The sequence below is a fragment of the Petaurus breviceps genome, unplaced genomic scaffold (assembly GCF_028583685.1).
Source record: "Petaurus breviceps papuanus isolate PSGF00001 unplaced genomic scaffold, PetGlider_PUasm1.0 558, whole genome shotgun sequence".
NCBI classification, from domain to species: Eukaryota; Metazoa; Chordata; class Mammalia; order Diprotodontia; family Petauridae; genus Petaurus; species Petaurus breviceps.
The window spans coordinates 5,143,990-5,167,341 of NW_027186376.1; the positions used below are offsets into that span (position 1 = coordinate 5,143,990).

Genomic DNA, 23,352 nt, shown 5'->3' on the forward strand with positions numbered 1-23,352 from the left:
TGGAGGTCTGGAGATAATCTTTGGACCATTTGCGATCAGCCTGGAATCCTTGTCGATGGGGCTAATGGGAAAGAAGGTGTGGGGTCCACATTGCCTAACAGAGGAGGGTTGGATTGGAAGAAAGACTCTAAAATAGCCCTCCAGCAGAGGGCCAAGGGCAGGATCCTCTGGGGGCAGCCGGGAGCAATCCCTTGGGAATGATCGTCGCCTTCAGAGCAGAAATGAAATGTGGGTAGAGACCCAGGCAACCTGCACGTTTTGAGTTGCCTGCCTTGGGCGATTCTTGAATTCTTTTAGGAACTCATCCTTGGCAAGAAGCTCTTTCCTGGGGGCAGAATTCTTAACGTGGGTGAAAGAGGAGGTGGTGGTCTACTGTGAAGAATGACTGGAACTGTCCCCATTGTCCTGACAGGAGGAGACCTAGCCAAGAAAACTGGAGGCACCGACTGCAGTCTGGCCAATGAGGGACATTTGCGGGAAGAGGAGAGGTGGACTTTGACCCGGAGCACTTTTTTGTGTCCAGAAAGGGGGAGAGAAATCAAGAGTCCTTGTTCTGAAACTACCAAGTATATGACTAAGTCAGTCATGCCAGAGGGCATTCTGGAGTAACTTACAAGGCTGCTTCCATGGCTGTGGGAGATTTGAAACACAGTAGGAAATGTCTCCCCTTTTTGTCAGTGTCTGGATACTTGGTTTTGTCTGGTAAACAGCTTTTGACTGATTCCTTCCCCTCAGCCTACACAAATCCTTTGTTTCCCAATGCCCCCCCCCATCCTTCCCTTGACCCTGCCCACTCCCACCCCAAGATCTCATTCAACATCTCTTCTGCCCCAACTACTAATCAATAGTCTGCATATTCTCATTGCCTTCCAGTTTCTCAGCACCCACTCATTTCTCAGCCTCTTGTAATCTGCCTTTCATACCCTCCATTCTGCTGCAATAATTTTCTACAACATGATTAATGACCTTCTTGGCACTCAGTCCATTAATCTTTCTTCCTTGTCCTTCTTGGTATCTCTGCAGTATTTGACATCATTGATCACCTTGACAGTCTCACTTATCCTTTCCCATCCATGAAAATGTTCTCTCACGATTCTTCTGACTCATCCTTCTGATTTGGGCTCATTTGCCAATTCCTTCCACGTATTCTGTGCTTAGCTGGCCAAAGCTCTTGCCTTATTCGTTTTCTCTTTCCTTGCCACCTTTTGGCTGTCTTATGCACTCCTGTGGCTTCAGTTATTACTTCTCTCCAAATGACTGTGCCCCAGGTTTGTTCTCTCAGCTCCAGTCCTGGCTCCCTGTTGTTGGACGTTTCCATCTGACATCTCAAAAGGCACACTTCCAAAACTGATCTCACTCTCTTCTCTCCATCCTGCTGTCTCCTCGTTCTTCTGCAGCTGCTGAGGATTCTATCCTGTCACATTTCCTTTTCCCTGAGGCTCATCACTGCCCTTGTGTCAGCAGATCGTTGGAAAGGGCCTAGCTGTTTGTTTTTTAAGCCATATTTATGAGGAGATGTCAAAGTAGGAATACCGCATGAATGTCAGAAATAGTTGGTTACTTGAGGGCAGATGGTAGATCTTTGTGGGCTGCCTCCTGGGAATGTGCCCCAGACATTCTCATTTCCTCCTGGCTGAACTGGCATTTCTTCAGCTTCACAAGGAAGTGATGTATTTGAAAGAAGCAGAAAGGGGCTGCCCAACTAGGTGTTCTGGGATAGATTTTCCCTTCATACAACTGCCTGTTCCCGGAAGACCCATGAAATGTGGAGACCTACCACATTGTAGGTCCCATGAAGAGCCATCGTGAAGATGTGGGCATTTAGTAACTGGCTCAGGCCAGGGATCAGTGGGTGGTGGGAGTGCCCCCATGGCAGTAAAAACCTGGTAATTATGGCTCAATCTTAGTTCCCCACTTCTCCTGCCCTCGCCCCTCCACAGGACTAGGGTTCCCTTGGGGCTCAATGAAAACTGATGTACTCCTGGTGAAAAGTGGTATCAAGGCATTCCCAGAAAGAGATTTTTTTGGTCTGCGTAAGGAGTGTAGGTGCCCAGCTAGAATCTTGGCTCCTAGGAGAAGGACTAAATTGATGGCCCAGCCAGTCTTGCAGCTGGCCGTGTTGGTTTGGAGTACAGAGCCTCAGCCCCTCCCGAAGGCACTGAACACTTCTTGAGAGCCTCAGTATTCAAAAAGCCAGGCCCCAGTCTGCGTGGGGGGGGGAGGCATTGCTGGGTGTAGCAGTCTGACCAAAAGGCCTTTTGTGTCTTCTCAGGGTCATGAAGGCCAACCAGAGGTGCCCTAGGAGCCAGGTGAGAGAAGAGCGCATCGGGGGGAGTTGTTGTCAGGGTGTCCCACCCTGATTGGGGACATGAAGTTTAGCAGTAGTTGCCATGACCACGGGGAGGGCTCTACCAAACAATGTTGGTTAAGTTTTCAGAACTTGCTAGAACACCTGATGTGCTTGTAGTCCAGGAATACAACCAGGAGCTTGGTTGGCTGATGGGGGCACATGTGTGCCTTCTGGGGGGTCCCCTAGAATGGCCCCTCTGAAGATCCCCAGGAATGGCCAGCCTGCTTGCCATACAGAGGCTTCCTCCTGGCTGTGGGGATTCCATAGAAAATCTTCCTCATTGGGCAAGCTGCTGGTGCTGGGCAAAGGGCATTGCACAGGTGGAGGGCAGCTAATGAAGGTGGAGGAACAAAGTGGGTCACAGTTGAAGTGGTCCTTTCCAGACCCATCTGGGTGGAAGTGGCCTTTGGCTTACAGATGGTGGATTGGCACTGGCAAGATGGTTCCAAATTGTAATTCATACGAGAAGATGAAAAACTAATCAGAGGCAGCTGAATAGAGCCTTGTGCCTGAAGTCAGAAAGACCAGAGTTCAAATTCAGCCTCAGACTTAGTTGCTATTGTGATCACTTACCTTGCAAAGTTCATGTGAGAATCAAAGGAGATGAAGTTTGTTGGGGAAAAAAAAAGCCCTTCTCACAGTACCCAGTGCAGTAGACACTCTTGTCGTATTGGAGGAAGCCTGGGCTACAATTGCTACAGAAAGCGGAAGGCGGCACTTGATGAAGCCAGGACTCAGCCCTGAGCCAGAAGCCTGACCAGTGGGCGAGGGGCACCCTCAGTTGGGGTGCCCCAGAATCTTTTCTGGAACCAAATTGACTCAAGTGCATTGATGCTTGGAAGTCTGTGACCTGATCTGACGATGCTGATAATGTCTTCAGGCAAGTAATGGAATCTGAGTGGTTCAATTGTAAGTTTGAGGTAGATGAGTGAACATCAGAACACAAAACAATGGAAATCCAGGGACCAGAAGAATCCTGATGGTGGCAGGATCTGGTCCAGAGGAAGCTCTGGTCTAGAGGATGCCAGAGAGGCAGGCAGCAAGCCTCACCTCTACTAGGGGAGTCCACTGACAGGGAAATGCTATCTGAGGCAGTGTATTCCTAAGTTTTAGGAAGATTCTCTTTATATTGAGGTTAAATTTGCCTCCATATAGCTTTCTGTCCTAATTTGACCCCCAGAGGCCAGACAGAAGTCTTTCCAGTATTTCACTGTGTCTGTTCTTCTCCAAGAAAAACATTTCCTTCTCCTGAGGGTGAAGGTGGAGTTGCTCTCCTCTATACATGGTCCACTTCATCACTGCCCATTTTAAAATGAGATCTGACCATGCCAGAGGCCTGCCCTGCATCACTGTCACTGTGTGACGTCAAGGCTAGAATGCTGGACATGGAGTTGGAAAGCCAGGGTCAGAATCCTATCACTGGTGCTTGCTGGCACTGTGACTGTGGACAAATTGTTTCACTTCTCTGAATTTGGCAAGCTGTACATCTATAGAATGAAGATATGTATTTTCAGAAGCCCTGGGGCTTGGTGGGTGAGGAGCTACCCTCAAAACAGGGAAAAGCAGAGCTCGAGCCCTACCTTGTGCTGGCCGTGAAAGTGTACCTGCCGATGCAGACAGAGAAGGTTCCAGAGGGAGTCCACATCAGTGAAGTCCGAGGTCTGTGCTCTATCCTCTACACTCATGGAATCCTTAAAAGTCCCAAACGAGATAAATTGTGGTCATTCTCTAAACACTGGTCTTTGGTTGTTAGTGCTACATAAGATTGCATTTGCTGAATTGGAAGTCATGAATGAGTGCCTACTCACAGCTTCCCCATCCTGTTTGGCTTCAGGTGATTTTTTAAAAACTAAGGTCAAAACTTTGTTTTAAAAAAATCCATGAAATTTCAGCTTGCTAACTTCAGCCCACGTGCTCTAGCCTACTGAAATCTTTTTGGCTCGTCATCCCTTCTGCAAGTCTCCTGTATCTATCCCTTAGCACTTGCTCAGAACTGAGGCAAAGCAGATTCAGGTAGCGGTTATGTGCAGGCAGATTGTGACTTAACATGTAAGGAAAGCTTTTACCTGGAGAAGCAGCCTCTACCTCCCCTGCGTCCCCCACCCCGGGGGGGAGGAGGGAGAACAAATGCCTGCTGGGATCTGGATTGGACTACATGACCTCTGAGGACTCCTAACTTCCATTTTGTGAAATGGACCTGCTTTGCCTTTGCTTTGTCTTGGGACTTGTTTACAGCAATTCGGGATTTTGATGGGCAGTTTTTCATGATCTTTGATAGATGACTTAACCCCTCAAAATTGTATCACTTGGCATTGAGGCAGCTTTAGTTTCCAGTTTCTTCTCCTCTGGCTTATGTGTGGCAATTCTGCACTTCTTGGAGTAGTTATAGATTCTTAACCTGGGCTCTCTCAAATTGGTTTAAAAATATTTTCATGACTGTGTTGCAGGTTTTTCTTTGTCATCCTATGTATTTTGTTTTAAACATTTAAAAATATGATTCTGAGAAGGCATCCACAGCTTCCTCAGACTGATTGTCAGAGGGGCAAAGGGTCCTTGGCACAGAAGCAGTTAACCCTGGAGGAGTTAGGACATGGAGTTGGGGGTGTCAGGACGCAGGATGGCAGCCCCTCGCTTCAGATGGGCACCACTCCCAGTGTTCAGTTTGTCTGTGAAGAATGTCAGAGAAAGGATCTGAGAATCAAAAGCTTGGATGACAAGAGGAGAAAGAAGTGAGTCTGAAATACAAACAGGGCACAGTGATCAGAGCTTCAGCTTGGCTCAGTCCCTAGCCTGACAAAAGCACCTGGAAGGAAGTAGGACAGCAGGGGCACTGAGGTAGATCATCGGCCAGTAGCCCACCAAGGGCAAATTGCAGAATGATGGGGCTTTGTGGGTGTAAATGCTTTTGGGTGCGTTGTGGAGAGCTACGGGGGCAGTCACCCAAGCTGCCCAAGGACCTAAATCTCTCTGATACTAGGCACAAAGCTGGACTTGGGTTTTTTTTTTTTTTTTGTTTTGTTTTCTTTTGTTTTTACAAAAAAGAGTAAGGGACCTTCCTCCAGAGGTTAACATTTTGTCTCATAGGTTCCATAAGAAACTTATAAAGAAAGAAAGAACCTTATAAAGAAAAGAAAATCCAATTCCTTTGTTCTTGCCACATGTCCTGTCACCTGAACATGGTTCATTCCTTCTTAGAACATGTGAACAATACAAACCGTTCCTGTGACTGGGAGTGAAAAGGGTAATGTTTACAAAGTGGAGACTTCCTTCTTGCCAGCATGGGCCAATGGCTTGGGTCAAGGAGAATAAAACAATGTGATTCTGAATACACCTGTGAATGTATCTGTACTTAGGTTTCATGGAACAGATTGTGTTCCCTTCAAGCCTTACATGATCTCAGTTTCTGTGGCTGAAAAAAAAAATCACCCCCCTGGCCAACCTTGTTTGGTAATTAACCTCTCAGAACTGAATTAGGTGGGCCAGGTTTGTAGACAAAGCCTTTTCATTTTAGAGAGGAAGAAACTCAGACCTAGAGGAGTTAAGTGACCTGACCAAGGTCACATGACTTTTAAATGCCATTCCTCCATGACTTAGTCTCAGGCTCTTCACACTATATCATGTTTTCCAGCTTCTTAGAACCAGTCCAAAGGATTTTGCCCTTGGTCCATAGGCTTTGATCTTTCATCTCTTGACCAACTTTCACCAATCTTATGCCCTAGCTTTAGATACCAAATTCCCTTTACCTTCTTGGTCCTGGATGTGGCGTGATTCCCTGATTTCAGAGATGTGCTGGGCTCATTCCCTTATCTGGATCTTCATGCAGATTGTGCCCTCTAGCTGAGGGGTCTCCCAGGGTTCTGTCCTGGGCTTTCTTCTCTTCTCCCTCTAGACTACTTCACTCAACGATCTCATCAGCTCCCTTGGATTTTTTTAATGACCATCTCCATGCTGATTTCCAAATCTGCCTTTTCTTCCTTAATATCTCTGCTGATCTCCAATCTCACATTTCCAACTGCCTTTCAGACATCTCATATTGGAAGCCCTATAGACATCTTAAGCTCAACGGATCCCAAACTGAACTCTTTCCCCTCAAACCCTCCTCTCTTCCTCACTTCCTAATTATCTATTGGAGAGGGCAACACCATCCTCCCAGACCCTCAGGCTCACGGCTTAGGAGTTATCCTGGATCAAGGGTGGGGAACCTTTGGCCTTGAGGCCACAAGTGGCCCTCTAAGTCCTTGGGTGTGGCTTTTTGACTGAGTCCAAGTTTTACAGAACAAAACCCTTCTATGAAGGGTTTTGTTCTGTGAAGTTTGAATTCAGTCAAAGGGCCATGTATCATGTGATGGGTGACCCAGAAGTCATAACTCACCCTATATCATGTTGCTTTCTATAGCTCTTCAATGTGAACAAAGAGCTTTCCTCACACTGGCTTTAGGTAGACGGTCCAAGTGTTACTGTTTCCATTTCACAGGGGAGGAAGCTAAAGTTGAGAGTTGCCTAGGGTCCAGCATCTAATAAGTCTTAGAACCAGGATTTTCACCCTGTTTCTCCTGCCTAGACACTTAGTTCTCTCTCTTTGATACCTGTTGCTTCTTCAAGGCAGTGTGATTTGGTGATGGCTTTCAGGACTGACCTCTGGTAAAAATATGGGTCTACATCCTATTGGCTCTGCATTAACAGAAGGTCTCCCGTGCCACAGCCTGAGGCTTCTCGACCTAGGGAGGATCCCCCTCAAGAAAGAGCTGGTGGAACTCCAAGACTCAATAGACTAGTTACAGGCTGGTAGCATTCACCTCAAAGTTACACAGAACACCTGGAAATACTGGATGTCAGCCTAGAGGGGAAGTCTTAATTGAGCACAGTGTTTCTGAAGCTGTGTACTATCTATGCTAATACCATGCAGTGATATGCCCATGCAGAGAGCCTTTAGAGATTGACATGATAGCTGATGGGACTAAAAAGCTAATTGGTCTGCAGCAAATCACTGAAGATACCCAGTAGAGTGTGATATGTAGTCTAATTGTTAGCCTGGGTAGGTAGTACGTGTTATTATTAATAGTATTTGGGGGGAGGGGAAGGTTAGGGTGATGTGAATGATATGGAAATGTAGCTCAATGTAGCTTCAGAACCACTGAAGGTAGCAGTAGTAGTAATTTAGAAATAATAAAATTTTAATGATATATTACATAAGTTCAGCTGAGGGGTTGTTTCAAGTGATGGATTCTGCCACTGTGGAAAATTACGAGAATTCATGTTCTTATAGAGGGCTGTTGACCAGGTTCTTTGGCTCCACCTTGTCTAGTATTTTGACAGTTATTTGAATGAAGGTTTAGATGGTACAGGTATCCAATTTGTGGAAGACACAAAGCTGGAAAGGATTGTGTATTTGAATAGGAACCTAAGGAATGAATAGTCACCATTAACTAAATTATCTCTAGTGAAGTGGAGAGTGATCACATTGTCTGACAGGACACAAGAGGATCTTGGCAAACTGAAATGATGAGCTGAATTTATTAAGAAGAAATGTATTGGAGATCAGCATAAAGCCTTATATTTGTTCCCCAAATCCATTTCAGCCACACAATTTTGGAGAGATGTAGCTACACAGTTGTTCATATGACAAAGAACTGGGGCCTTAACTGGACAGCAGGCTCTGTACAGGTCAGCAACGGGCCATGGCCGACAGAACAAGAGCCTCTTAATCTATGTTAAGGAAAATGGGGGATTCTCCATGGATGGAGAAGCAGTGGGTTCCTCTTTGCTGGAAGCCCTAGAATAGAGGCTGAGTGAACATTTGTTACAGGAATTAGAGAAGGGAATTTTGTTCGTGGACAGTTTGATCCAAATCAGAGAGGTCGTCTGGCTTTGTGTGTGATGGACACCCTGGGTAGTCAGTCTGGTAAAAGCAAAGGAAGCTAATTATATTGAAACAGCTACCAGAATACTTTAAAAGAACAATTCATAAACCTCGAGTTAAGAGGCCATCATGTTTGGAGAGCTCCTTCTACCACTGAGATACTGTGATTTCAATCAAGGTTCAGAATGACCCTCATGATCTGTATTTAAAACCATGTATTTAGGGTCAAAGTATCAATTACAAAACACCAGGATGAGGGAGAAAGGAAAGACCAGGAGCAGTTCATGTAGAAGGGGATTTGGGCATTCTGATTCACCGCTGACTCTGGATGAGCTAAGTATGTGGGGTGGCAGCAGAGAAAGGTAGCCCGATCTCAGGCTTCCCTAACATAAAGCTATAACCCCCAGCAGGGTTGGGGTTGGTTGGCAGTATGGCCCCTGCCCTGGTCAGACCACACTTCACAGCAGTCATGGGGCACTCCCCTTGGATAAAGGGAGGACTGCCCACATGTTACCACCATCAATAAGGTGCGGGGCTTGGAACACTCCAGGGGAGGAGCCCTTGAAGCACATTTGGGTGTGCAGCTAGGATAAGGCCCATGGGAAAACATGATAAATGCCTTTAAATGTTTGGAGGCTTTCCTTGGGAAGAAATGAAGTGACACATGTATTAAGCAAGGGAAGAACAGACTGCGCTTTACAATAGGTGAAGCTGATAAATAGTGATATGTTAAGCAAAAGAGGTTACAGAGCTCCCCAACTTAGCAGCCTCTTCTGTCCAGGAATTACATTCTACTGGCTCCCAAGGGGCAGGCAGGGGGAGGGCGGAAGGACATTCTAGGCTTGGGCAATAGGCTGTCCAAAGGCCTATGGATGCCCTTCCACTTTGGGACAGCTCATCCTGTTGGGGAAGCTTTTCCTTCTAGGACCCAAAGTCTGCCTCTATGCCACTTGTCATTTCTTCTAGTCCTGACCATTATCTTTCTTTTTTTTTTTTTTTAAGCAATCGGGGTTAAGTAACTTGCTCAAGGCCACATGGTCAGTTATTTCTGGGTGTGGTGCTGAGTATCAGAGCCCGGATTTGATCCCCAGGTCATCCCGACACTGGAGCCGGTGCTCTTACTCGCTGTGCTACCTGGCCGCCCCTGACCATTACCTTTCAGATACTTGAAGGAACCTGTTCTCTGCCCCTCTAAGACTACTTTTCTGGTAAATGATCCCATCTTTCCTCATATGGCATGGCCTCGGGCCACCTCACTATCCTCCTCGAAGTCTCTGGAGGCTCTCCAGCCTGTTGATGTTCTTTGGCAAATATGGTTCCCAGAACTGAATTCAATGGAATTACCGCCTCTCAATGCAGCCTGGGGGAAATCAGGAGCTTTTCAAATGGCCATGTTATATTGTAGCTATTGTGGCATCCCTTGAAAACTTACAGCTCTTTTCCATAAGAACTATTGCATATGTATGCATGTATATGTGTATATACACACATGTGTATGTATATATACATATATGTAATTTTTTTACTTTAATCAGCCAAAATCTGTCTTCTTATCAGGCTACCCCAACCTTTCTTCCACCAACTGAAAGAGCACACACACACACACACACACACACACACACCTTGTTACAGAAATGTATAGTCAATCAAAACAAATTTCCATGCTGATCATTTCCAAAAAATAATTTGTCTCATTCATTCCGAACCCTTCACTTCTCTATCAGAAGGTGGATAGTAAAATGTTTCCTCTTTGGTTCTCTGGAATCTGAGTTGGTCATTAGATCAATAAAAGTTCAGCATAATAGTATTTCATCACATTTATATACTATAACTTGATAATTCACCCCAATTGATGAGCATCCCTTCAGATTCCCATTCTTTTTTGTGTACCTTAACTATGCAAGATCATTTTTCCTAAGCTTCCTTTTCCTTCCCTCACATTGTATTCCTCTTCTCTTCTTTTTTCCATTCTTAAGATCATTAAGACGTAACAGACCCACTCCAGGCCTCCTCTGATTAGACTCCCTTAGAATGTAAGTGGTCCATCCTTGTTTAATCCTTTGTCATTGTGCCTTCATGTACACTCTTCTGATTTTTCTCTTGACTCTTGGGTTTAAACTTCAAAGTTTCTCTGTGGCAGTGGTCTTTCCATCAGGAATGCTTGGAAGTCCTCTATTTCATTAAAGGTCTTCTCTTCCCCACCCCCTCCCCCCAAGATTATTCTCAGTTTTGCTGGGTAAGTGATTCTTCGTTGTATGCCCATAACCTTTGCCTGCTGGGATATTGTCTTCCAAGCTGTCCATTCTTTCATAGAGGTGGTTGTTAAATCATGTATGGCTCTGATTGTGCCTCCTCAGTACTTAAATTCCTTCTTTTTTTCTGTCTGCTTGCAGGATTTTTCTTTGACCTGGAAACCCTGGGTTTTGGTAATGATGTTTCTTGGAGTCTCCGTTTTGGGGTTTCTTTCAGGAGGTGACTGGGATTCTTTGTGTACATTTTGCCTTCTAGTTTTAAGGGATATGTGCAGTTTTACTATTTCTTGAAATAGGATTTCAAAGCTCTCTTTTTGATCATGGCTTTCAGGTAGTTCAGTGATTTTTCTTTTTTTTCCCTCCTAGATCTGTTTTACAGTTCAAAGATGCCTTATATTTTCTTTCATTTATCACCTACTCTGTGGCAAGCACTTTGCCAAGAGCTGTTACAAATATTATCTCATTAGATAATTTGATTATTTCATGTAGCTACTGGTTTCTATTTGGTCTAATCAGCTTTTCAGGAAGTTTGTTGCTTGGCCAATATCTTGTACCGAGTTGTTAACCCTCTTTTCAGTCCTTTCTTTTCTGATTTTTTACCTAAGTACTCTAATTTATTAAAAAAAAAAACATTTTAAACTCCTTTTAAAGTTCTTCTAGTAAAGGAGAAGGAGGTTTTGCAGTACCAAATCTTCAATTATACTATAAGGCAGTAATTATCAAAACTGCATGACATTGATTAAGAAATAAAGGGAAATCGGGAACAGAGTAGATACGATTTACAGCAATGAATGACTGTAGTAACCTTGTGTTTGACAAGTGTAAAGACTTAATCCTTTTGGTTAAGAATTCTTTATTTGGTGAAAATTGTTGGGAAAGCTGGAAAGCAGTCTGGCAGACATTGGGCTAGATTGATATCTTATACCACTTACCAAGATAAGGTCAAAATGGATACAAGACCTAGATATAAAGGGAGACATTACAAGAAAATTTCAAGAACGTGGAACATAATACTTATCAGACTTATGGATAGGTGAATCATTTATGAATAAATGAGATAGAGAGCATTGGGAGGTGTAAAATGGATAATTTTTATGACATTACATTAAAAGGTGTTTTTAAAAAAATACAAATAAAACCAATGTAGCCAAGATCAGAAGGAAAGCAGAAAATTGGGGGAAAATATTTTATAGACAATTACTCAGATAAAAGGTTTCCTATCTTAAATACGTCAAGAACTTTGTCAAATCTATAGGAATATGAGTCATCTTCCAGTTGCAAAATGGTTCAAGGATATGAACAAGAAGTTTTATGGTGAAATACCAAGAATTTATAATCATATGAAAAGTGCTGTCAATCGTTATTGACAGAGAAAGGCAAATCCACGTGGGTTCTTCTTCTTTTGTTGGCGTCTTCTACCTCCTCCTCACTCCTGAACTAGATGTTGAGGCTGAGCTCTGGGCACTTCTGCGGGGGGAAGGGGAAGGTCTGGTCTGATCTTGCTGCTGCTTTCTCAGGGCACTGAATGGATCAGGATCCTAGGAACAGCTCGGGCTGGGGACCTGCAACATGTCAGTGCTCCCAAACTGGTTTGATCCAGCTGAAAATTTGCTCCCCCTTACCCTGCCCAGTCTGAACTCTGCAAGTTGCTGAGCTGGGTTTGGGTCTGAGCAAGAGGAGATGCTGCTTGACTCTACCTCTCAGCCGGCTTTTGGTCTGAGACCGCATCTTTTTTTTTCTCTGTAGCCTGGACACGATGTAGGAAGTGACACCTTGCTTTGAACGGGGGATCTGAGCCAAATCTGCTTGTTGTACTTCTTACTATTCAGGGTCTCGGTATCTAGGACTCTATCCCAGGACACAGGTCCCCTGCCTATTTCACTTCGGGTCTGTGATCTGGAACTGGGAAGCAGGCAGTAAGACTGCCACTTCACACCTGTCCCCATTGTGGTACCCCAGTGTAGGCGTAGAATCTCCTCTTGCCTTGGTTCACAGTCTTTTCCTGAACCTTGAGTGCTCACAGGCAACTCATTCCCAGTGTCTGCAGACTTCCCTGTCTGTGTCCCTATACAGACCTGGGCTAGACAAAAGACTCACTGTGACTTTTTCTTCTGTACTTCCCCATCAGACTCCAGGCTAGTGCAGTTACTAAATCTCTGTGGAGGAGTTGAAGCCCTCCCTCCACACCGCTGCTTCCCATTCTTCCGACTTAACTCTTCCCTCACACAAGATCTAGTGTTTATTCAGGCTTCCATCTTTCAATAGCTGTGAAATAAGTAAAAAAAAAAAAAACAACAACCAAGCACCAATGTGTCATTTATCTATATTAAATTTCTTTTCTTTTTTTTAACTTGGTCATCATTCTATAGTCTGTCAGGATTTTTTTTTTTCAGGATCTTGGCTTTATTGTCCAAAGTTTCAGTATTCAAGGGGTGGCTAGGTGGCCCAGTGAATAGAGCACCAGTCTTGGAGTCAGGAGGACCTGAGTTCAAATCCGCACACTTAACACAAAAACTAGCCATGTGATCTTGGGCAAGTCACTTAACCCCAATTGCCCTCCAAAAAGCAAAAACAAAACAAAGTGTAGGTATTCCCTCCCAATTTTTTGCCATCTGTACTATTGACAATCTTATCTACCCTCCATGTCTTCATATCTAGATCATTTATTAAAATGTTGACTATCACGGGGCCAATCACAGATGTCTGGGGGAACTTTCCCAGAGAACTCCTGCTAAATTGTCTTCTAACCATTGGATCCTGGACATTATTCCAGTATAAAGTCTTTATTTCAGGGACAGTTCCAGAGACTTTATCGGCTAGATCTAATAGTCAGCATCCATTCTTTTTTCTTTTTTTTTGGAGGGGAGAAGGCAGGGCAATTGGGGGTAAGTGACTTGCCCAAGGTCACATGGCTAGTAAGTGTTTAGTGTCAGGTTGGATTTGAACTCAGGTTCTCCTGACTCCAGGACCAGTGCTTTATTCATGGCGCCACTTAGCTGCCCCCAGACAGCATTCGTTCTTGATGAATCCAGGTTCTTTCTTAGGAATCACTGCTTTCCTCTCTAAATGCTCATAAATGCTATAATATCAGTTTTCAGAGTTTTGCCAGGAGCAGAAACCCTCTTACTGGCCTCTACTTGACAAATTTGACTATTAGGCATATGTCCTTCTCCAATTTCACAGTTCCTCATGAACAGTTAATCTGGTTCCAGCAATTTAGACTCTGAGGACAATTAGGTATAGATAGCATTGGACATGTATTACAAAGGTTAATGTGTATCAGATCCAAACAAAAGAGTATCCAGTCTTAGTAGATGACATACTAGTTTGTGTCAGTTGCCTAGGAATACTACAAAGTTTCCTCGATAAAATTCTGAAGCAACAGGAAAGACATCGGACTAGATATCCACACTGAAAAAACATAATGGATGACAAAGCAGTATTGCCCAGATTATGGTACAAATTTGGATGGCAGCCCCTCAGATTAGTCCATCAATATGTATATTTTGGCTAACTACTACGGAATTACCTGGGCTTGAAACTGAATCAGAAGAGGAGATTATGTTGCCTCTTGTTGGGAAGTTACAGGTCCCAAATTGGTTTTTGCTCCAAAAATTAATCCCTTTAACACTAATATTCTCCCAGTGGTTCTGCGTGACTGTGAATCCTGGAATGTCAGTCTCAGATGAAATAAAATTACTGATAATTCAAAGAACAGTGGAAAAAGACACTTTTTGGGCCTAAATTGAGACAATTAAAAGTGTGAGACCATTAAAAACACTTCCATGAGATGGGGCTTAGATCTAACCAGAAAAAGAGATGGGCTGGTACGTGGCAGAAAAAAATGGACTCATCCTTTGCCTCCTCATGTAACTTCTCTCTTTGTTTTGTTGGTATCACCACCAACACAGATTCAAAAACTTCAAATTATCTTAAGAGTGTTGCTTTTAATTTTTTGATTTCTCTTATACCCTGTATATATGTCTTTCCACTCCCACAATGACTACCTCAGTAATGATCCCTGTCTCTTTTCCCCTAATCTCTTGTAATAACTGCTTGACTCTTTTCCATGTTTCGAGCATCTTCCTGTCTACAACCATCCCTCACATACTCCATGACTTATCTTCCTCATGTGTCCATCTTTGTTATTTTGGTTTTATAATTTGGGTTCAAAACCCTTCCATGCTCTCCATTTTTAACAGAATAAAAGGCAAATTCCTCTGCTGTCCATGCCCTCTGAATTCTACTTCCCAGAAACATTTCCAGCTGTCAAAGTCATCCCCTTGTCCCATTTTCTCCACCTTTTTGTCTCTTTCTGTCTTTGTCCACAACACCCTCAAGCTTTTCCCATTTCATGGATTTCTCTTTTTTCAAGGCTTCACCCAGGCATCTCCCTCCACAACACCTTCTCCTAAATCCTTGTTGAGTTTCAGAATTCTAGAACTGGAACTCTCTTTAGAGGCTATTTGATAAATTAAGGAGTGTCTTGGCTAGGGAAATCGATAATGGTACATAAGGATTTTGGTAAATCTTCCAAGATATCATTGTCATTATGGCCCAAGATCACACTGGTAAGTGGTAGAAGCATGATCAGCCTAACTACATGTTCTCAGTATGAGTCAATTTTTGTCATGTTCTACAAACTCTGAAGTCAGTGCTGTGGACCCTCTTGTATTATGAGTTCTGCTTTCCTTCAATACTTCAAAATACCTTTGTTTTCCTTTTAGGACAAGAAGATATTTTCCATCTATGGACACTACCCGGTAATCCGTAATACTCTACGAAGGAAAGGATGGGTGGAGAAGAAATTCAACTTTTTATCAAAGATAGTGCCAAATGGTGAAGATGAATGTGAAGGTGACTATGGTAGCATACCCACTGTTCCTATTATTGTTTATGTGAAACAAAGTTCGAGCTAGTAGATTAACCAAAAGTTCTGAAGTTGAGAACTTGCCCAATGAGTCCTTGGATTGTGGGACTGTCCTAGAATTATAATGATCTGTATTTGTGCATTTTCACCCCTCTGCTAAACTTTGAGCCCCAGGATGGCCAGGGCTACATCTTACCTAAATCCATATCCCTCCTAGTACCCAGGACAGTGTTCTGAACCCTCTATGCAGCTGAATTTTATAAAATCAAGACACTTGAATGTACAGTTCTCTTTATCTCATTTTGATACTTTGTGTCCTCTCTTTTGGGAGGAAATATTCATTTCTCTAGCATCATTAAAATATTGTTGAAATAAATAAAGATAGTAACAATGATAGCTGTTACAGAACACTTAAGAGCGCTTTACATATATTATCACTGTGAGGTTGGTGCTATTATCCCCATTTTACAGATGGGTCTGATAGAGGTCACATAGTGACCTAGGTCTCCCTGATTCTAAGTCCAGAGCTCTTCCCAGGACACAGGGTTGTTACACTCTCCTGTAGGCATGGCCAATGACCTAACAACCCAGGTGTTCTTCACCTTGTTGGTTTCATGGATCGCTTGGGCCACCTGGTGAAATCTGGGTATTCCTTCTCAGAATAAAAAAAAATCTAGTATTTCAAGAAACCAATTATATTGAAATACAATTATCAATATTTTTTAAAAGCCCACAAATTTAAGGACCCCCGGTCCAACCAAATGCCCAAGAGTGAGGAAAGGTCAAGATGAAATGGGGTGATAGTTCGGGACCCAGTCTTGCTGGAGCACCCAGTATGTAAAGAACTGGAATATATGGACTGTGTGATGGAAAACAAGAGGCTGGCAGATTAGGGTAATGCAAGATGGTGGAGAATCCTAAATCCCAGGGGTAAGAGATTGCATTTTATCTTCTAAGGAGTGAGAGCAGGAGACTGAGTATGAGCAGGTATTAGGAAGACTGGAATATTATAGAAAGAGTATTTTGCAGTTGTGTGAAGAATATACCAGAGATGAAGAAAGAAACTAGAAGAAGGGAGGCCAGTTGTGATATTATTATAATAGTAGAAGCCAAAGTTAAGGAAGGCCTGGACCAGAGTGGTGACAGTGTGAGGGGACAGATAGATTGGATTGTGGAATGGAGAAGAGAGTAGAGGCAAAAAGGGATTTGAGGTTTTAAGCCTGGGAGATTATGAAGGAGGTGTGGTGCCATCAAAGAAAATAGGTACACTGGGGGGAGGGAGGGCAGATTCCGGAGATGAAAGGAGGACAGGGGTTTAAACATGTTGAGTCACTTTTAAAGGTGATGGAATGAGATTGGATGGACATGTCTTAACAGACAGGAAGTGTGGGAGATTAGAGGAGGGACGAGAAACATTAAAGAAAGAAACTGAAGTAAATGGAGACAATGATAACATCTACTTTGACAGGTCTGTTTTAGAAAGAACTTTCTGCAAATTCTAGCTGTATCAAAAGCCAGGACTTGAGAAATGAAGGGCTACCGTAGCAAGCGAACAGCACATTAAAAAGGTGGAGTCTGAGAAAAGAATATGGATTTTTAGACTGTAGATTTAAACATATGAATCAACGTGGTAGGCTCCTGGGTGAAAATATCCCCAACAAAGGTGGTAAGAATGGATTTGCATGAAGCCTTGAAAATCCAAGCAAAGCATTTTAAACAGAAAAGGAAGGAAGAGGTGGTATGCTTCCAATGACTATCCATCAAGCTTATATCCTTATAGAATACAAGAAGAAGACTAGCTGTAGAGATGCCCAGGGATTCACTGGAGACAAAATCCAGAAAAGTAACAGCAGCAAAATCTTTGGCCTCAGGTGTTACTTACAAATGCAAAAAGAAGGGGGCAAAGTGACCTGGAGAGTCTAATTCAAGGGAGCAAATTTGGTCTCCAACGTATCCTGGAGATTGGGGTGATGAGACCAGATTATGACTGGGGAAGTATATACACTGGGCTGAAAAGGAACAGGTTAGGTTAAAAGCTGGTGGTGGAAAGGAGGAGCAAAGTAGCACTGATTATTGAGATGATACTCATGTGAGATAATCCAGGAATCAAATGGGGAGAGAGCATGATGGGAAAGCATTTGGGTGAAAATCAGCAAAGGCAGAGACAGAAGCAATATTGTCATCTGAGTATCTGATCACCTGAGCAGAAAGAATAAGGATAAAGGTAAGGGAAGGGCAGCTAGGGGTGCCATAATGTACAGAGCAGTGGACCTGAAGTCGGGAAGACTCATCATCCTGAGTTCAAATCTGACCTCAGACACTTCCTAGCTGTGTGACCCCGAGTAAGTCACTTAATTCTGTTTGCCTCAGTTTCCTCATCTGTAAAATGAACTGGAGAAGGAAATGGCAAACCTCTCTAGTACCTTTGCCAAGGAAACCCCAAATAGGTTACAAAGAGTCAGACATGACTGAAATGACTGAATAACAGCATTTCTAGTACAGTATTGAATAATAGTTGTGATAATGGACATCCTTATTTCACCCCTGATCTTATTGGGAAGACTTCTAATTTATCCCCATTATAGATGATGCTTGTTGATGGTTTTAGGTAGATGCTTCTTGTCATTTTAAGGAAATATCCATTTATATCTATGCTTTCAAATTTTTAAAAATAGGAATGTGTCATATTTTGTATAAATCATCTATTGATATAATCATATGATTTTCTTGCTTTTGTCATTTATATAATCAATTATGTTAATAGTTTTCCTTATATTGAACTAGCCCTGCATTCCTGGTATAAATCCCAGTTGGTCACAATATATAATCTTTATAACATATTGCTCTAGTCTCCTGATTAGTATTTTCCTTAGGAATTTTGCACCAATATTCGTTAGTGAAATTGGTCTATAATTTTCTTTCACTGTTTTTACTCTTCCTGGTTTAGCTATCAGCACCATATTTGTTTCATAAAAGGAGTTTGGTAGGACTCCTTCTTTACCTACTATTCCAAATAATTTATTTAAATTAAAATTAGTTGTTTAAATATTTGGTAGAATTCACTTATAAATCCATCTGGTCCTTATGCTTTTTTGTTAGGAAGTTCATTTATGACTTGTTCAGTTTCTTTTTCTAAAGTAGATTTATTTAGGTATCCTATTTCCTCTTTTGTTAATATAAGCAGTTTATATTTTTTGTGGTTTATCTATTTTATTGTCCTACCCCATAAAACCAGTTCCTAATTTTATTTATTAATTCAATGATTTTCTTACATTCAATTTTATTAATCTCACCTTTAATTTTCAGGATTTCTAATTTTGAGTTTAATTGGGGATTCTTAATTTGTACTTTTTCTAGTCTTTTTAAAAAATTGTATACTGAAATTCATTGATCTGCTCTTTATTTTATGGATGTAAGCATGTAGATATATAATTTTTTCCCTGATGAAGGCTTTTGTTGCATCCCATAGATTTTAGTATGCTGACTCATTATCATCATTCTATATAATAAAATTATTTATTGTTTCTATGATTTGTTTTTTGAAGCACTCATTCTTTAAGATTAGGTTATTTAGTCTTTCATTAGTTTTTAATCTGTTTCCATGGTTTTTTATTAAGTATAATTTTTATTGCATTATCATCTGAAAAAGATGCATTTAATATTTATGCTTTTCTGCATTTGACTATAAGGTTTTTATTTCTAATATATGGTGTTTTTGTAAAGGCACCATGTGTTGTTGAGAAAAAGGTATATTCCTTTCTATTTCCTATATCACTTCTCTTTAGACATCTATCATACCTAATTTATCTAAGATTCTATTTATCTCTTTGATTCCTTTCTTATTTACTTTTTGGTTACCCACTATTATAGTTTCGCTTTCTATTTCCACCTGTAATTCATTTACCTTTTCCTTTATACATTTAGATGCTATAGATTTGGTGCATATATTATTAGTATTGATATTACTTCATTGTCTAAACTTTTAGCATAATATAATATCCCTGCTTATCTCTTTTAATTAAATCTATTTTCACTTTAACTTTGTCTGAGATCATGATTACTACCCCTGCTTTTTTCACATTAACTGAAACATAATAAATTCTACTCTAGTCCTTTATTTTTACCCTATGTGTGTCTCTCATTTTTAAATGTGCTTCTTGTAAACAGTATATTGTTGGATTATGTTTTGTGTTAGATTCTGCTGTTTCCATTTTATGAGTAAATTCATCCCATTCATACTCAAAGTTATAATTACTAATTGTGTATTTCCTTCCATCTCTCTCTTTTTTACCCTATACCACATCAGAAGTCTATTTTACTTCTGACCACTGCCTCTCTAATCTTCACACCCTTTTGAGTCCCTCCCTTATCTTATCCTCTTGCTCTCTCCTATTTCTTAATCCATCCACCCCTTGCCCTCCTACTTCTCTACAAGTTAAGACTTTTATACCCAACTAGTTGTATATATTATTCTCTCTTTGTTACAATTCTGATGCACACTACCCTCGATCCACTGTAAAAGTTCTTCCATTCATGACTCTTTTGTATGAGATAATTTGTTCCATTTTATCTCTCCCTATAGAATTTTATTTTTTAGGATCTTGCCATCATAATAAACTCAACCCCAAGTCTTCTATTCATTTATATGCTTTTCCAAACTACTTTATTAATGATAACTTTCTTAAGAGTTACAAATATTGTTTTCCCACATAATGTAAAAGTTTAACCTTATTAAATCCCTTATGATTATTATTTCATGTTTACCTTCTTGTGTTTTGCCTGATTCTTGTATCTGTGATTTTTTTGTTCAGACATTCAAGAATGTCTGAAAGTCCTTTATTTAATTAATTATATATCTTTTCTCTTGCAAGACTACACTCAGCTTTTCTGGGTAGGTTATTCTTGGTTGCAAACCCAACTCCTTTACTCTTCAGAATATCATATTCCCTTTAATCTTTTAATGTAGAAGCTACTAAATCTTGTATCATACTAATTATAGCTCCATGATATTTGAATTGTTTCTTTCTAATTGCTTTTAATATTTCCTCCTCAACTTGGGAGCTTTGAAACTTAGCTATGATGTTCCTGTGAGTTTTCATTTTGGGATTTCTTTCAGGAGATGATCATTGGATTCTTTTGATTTCAATTTTACCCTCTGGTTCTAAAACTTTAGGGCAATTTTACTTAATTTCTTGAACTATAGTGTTCTAGATTTCTTTTTTGATCATAACTTTCAGGTAGTCCAAGAACTCTTATATTATCTCTCCTTAATCTGTTTTCTAGGCTCTGTTTTTCCATTATCTGTTTTTTCTAATGAAATATTTCATGTTCTCTTCTTTTTTCATTATTTTTATTTTGTTTTATTATTTAATGTCTTACGAAATCATTAGCTTCCCCTTGCCCAATTCTAACTTTTAAGTAGTTGTTTTCTTCGGTAATTTTTTGGATCTCTTTTTCCAATTGGTTAGCTTTGTTTTCATAATTTTATTGATTTCCTTGCATTAGTTATTTCTTTTTCCAAATTTCTTCTACTTTTCTTATTTAATTTTAAAGTTCTTTTAAAGCTCTTCCAAGAACCCTTTTGGGCTTGTGACCATTTTACATTTTTCTTTGATTTCAAGTCAAAGTATCTGATTTGACTTCATTCTCTTCTTCTGAGTTTGAATCCTGTTCTTCTCTATCACAATAGTAACTGCGTATGGGTCAGTTTCTTTTTCTGTTTACTTTTTTTTAAAGGTGTATTTATTAGCTGTTAACTTGATGTCAGGGACAGGCTCTGCTCTTGGGTGTGGGGGAATAATGTTTCAAGCTTTAGGTTTATTGGCTGTTGTTTTCAGAGTTCTATCTGTGGGTCTTTGACCTTTTGTTTTTTTCAATGTGCTATAATCAAAGGAAAGGCATGGTTACTACTCTCCTGGCTCACACCTTGGTTTATGAGTGACCACAGGTACTTCTCTCCAGAGCTTGCTACTTGTCCATGCTATGGTATCCACACTTCACTCCCAGTAGACCAACACATCCCTAGGTCAGATCTTTACCAACTTCCAAATTGTCTTTATTTATTTTATTTTATTTTTGCTTTTTGGAGGGGGAAGGTAGGGCAATTGGGGTTAAGTGACTTTCCCAAGGTCACACAGCTAGTTTTGTGTTAAGTGTCTGAGGCCACATTTGAGCTCAGGTCCTCCTGACTTCAGGGCCGGTGGTCTGTTCACTGCGCCACCTAGCTGCCCCCAACTTCCAAGTTGTCTTAGGCTGGACAACTGCTGTACTCAACTTTTTATTATTTCTGCTACTCTAAAATTCAATTTGAGGCATTAGTTAAGTTATTTGAAGGGGAATTTGAAAGAGTCAGGTAATTTCTTGCCTCATTCTGCTGTCTTCCAATAATCATAGTCTTTTAGGAATTCTTGTTGTACTTGTGTCCAAGTATCATTTTTCTTTTGAGTAATATTATCCAATCTTATAGGTGTGAAGTGGTACCTGAGAGTTGTTTTAATCTGTATTTATCTAATAAAAATTATTTAATGCACTTCTTCATATGCCTATAGATAGCTTAGATTTCTTCATCTGAAAACTGCCTGTTCATATCCTTTGACTATTTATCAATTGGGGAATGGCTTATATTCTTGCAAATTTGACTCAATTCTATATATTTGAAAAATGAGGCCTTTATCAGAGACATTTGCTGTAAGGATTGTTTCCCATATTTCTGTTTCCCTTTTAATTTTTGTTGCATTTGTTGTGTTTTTTGGAGGCTTTTAAAATTTAATATAATCAAAATTATCTATTTTACATTTTGTAATGCTCTCTTTCTCTTGTTTGGTCATGAATTCTTTCCATCCCCATAGATCTAACAGGTAGACTATTCTTTGCTCTTCTAATTTGCTTATGGCGTTACCCTTTATGTCTAAATCATGCTAAAGGTCTGTCATATCTAACTTTTCTAGAATACTATTTACCTCCTTAGTTTTCTTTTTTCTTTATTTTTTGGTTGGATTTATTGAGTTCTGGGAGGGGACAGCTGAAGTCCCCCACTAGTTTAGTTTTGTTGTTTATTTCTTCCTGTAACTCAGCTTCTACTTTAAGAATTTGGATGCTATACCACTTGGTGCATATATATTCAGCATTGATACTGCTTAATTGTCTATGGTACCTTTTAGCAAGATGTAGTTTCCTTCCTTCTCTCTTTTAATTAGGTCTATTTTTGCTTTTACTTTGTCTGAGATCAGGATTGTTACCCCTGCTTTTTTTTACTTCAGCTGAAGCATAATAGTTTCTGCTCTAGCTCCTTACCTTTGTTCTGTGTGCGTGTCTCTCTGCTTCAAGTGTGTTTCTTTTAAGCAACATATTTCAGGATTCTGTTTTTTGATTCACTCTACTATATGCTTCCATTTTATGGGATAGTTCATTCCATTCACATTCACGGTTATGATTACTAGCCGTATATTTCTCTCCATTTTGTTTTTCCTCTTGTTTGTCCTGTCTCTCCTTTCATCTTTTCCCTCATAACCAGTGTTTTGCTTTTGTCTACCACCTCCCCTGATCTGCCCTCCCTTCTTTCAGTATCCCCCACTTTACTTGATCTCCTCCCCTCCTACTTCCTTATCAGGCAAGATAAGATTTCTATATTCAATTGATCATGTATATGGTTGCCTCTTCAAGCCAATATTGAGGAGAGTAAGGTTCAAGTGATGTTTGTCACCCCCCTCCCATCTTCCTCTCCACTGTAATAGGTTTTTCACACCTGTCCATGTGAAATAATACACCCCATTCTACTTCTCCCTTCTGTCTGCACCTATTCTCTTCTTTCTCATCCCTTATATGTTTATGTCATTCCCTCAAATGCCCATACCCTCTATCTATATATATTCCTTCTATCTGTACTATTATTAATGGAACAATTTTAAAGAGTTACAAGTATGACTTTCCTATGTAGGGATGTAAATAGTCTAGCTCTATTGAATCCCTTATGTTTTCTTTCTTTCTTTCTTTCTTTCTTTCTTTCTTTCTTTCTTTCTTT

The 23,352-nt window shown here is 40.8% G+C and overlaps 1 protein-coding gene across 1 annotated transcript in view; it reads left to right on the forward strand.

Moving 5' to 3' along the window:
• TTLL8 (tubulin tyrosine ligase like 8) overlaps positions 1–23,352 on the forward strand; it is a 70,791-nt gene that overhangs the window by 13,854 nt on the left and 33,585 nt on the right. Inside the window, exon 5 of the mRNA XM_069102971.1 lies at positions 15,190–15,319. Within this exon, the coding sequence (XP_068959072.1) occupies positions 15,190–15,319 (130 nt within the window). The remainder of the gene's footprint in view (positions 1–15,189; positions 15,320–23,352) is intronic.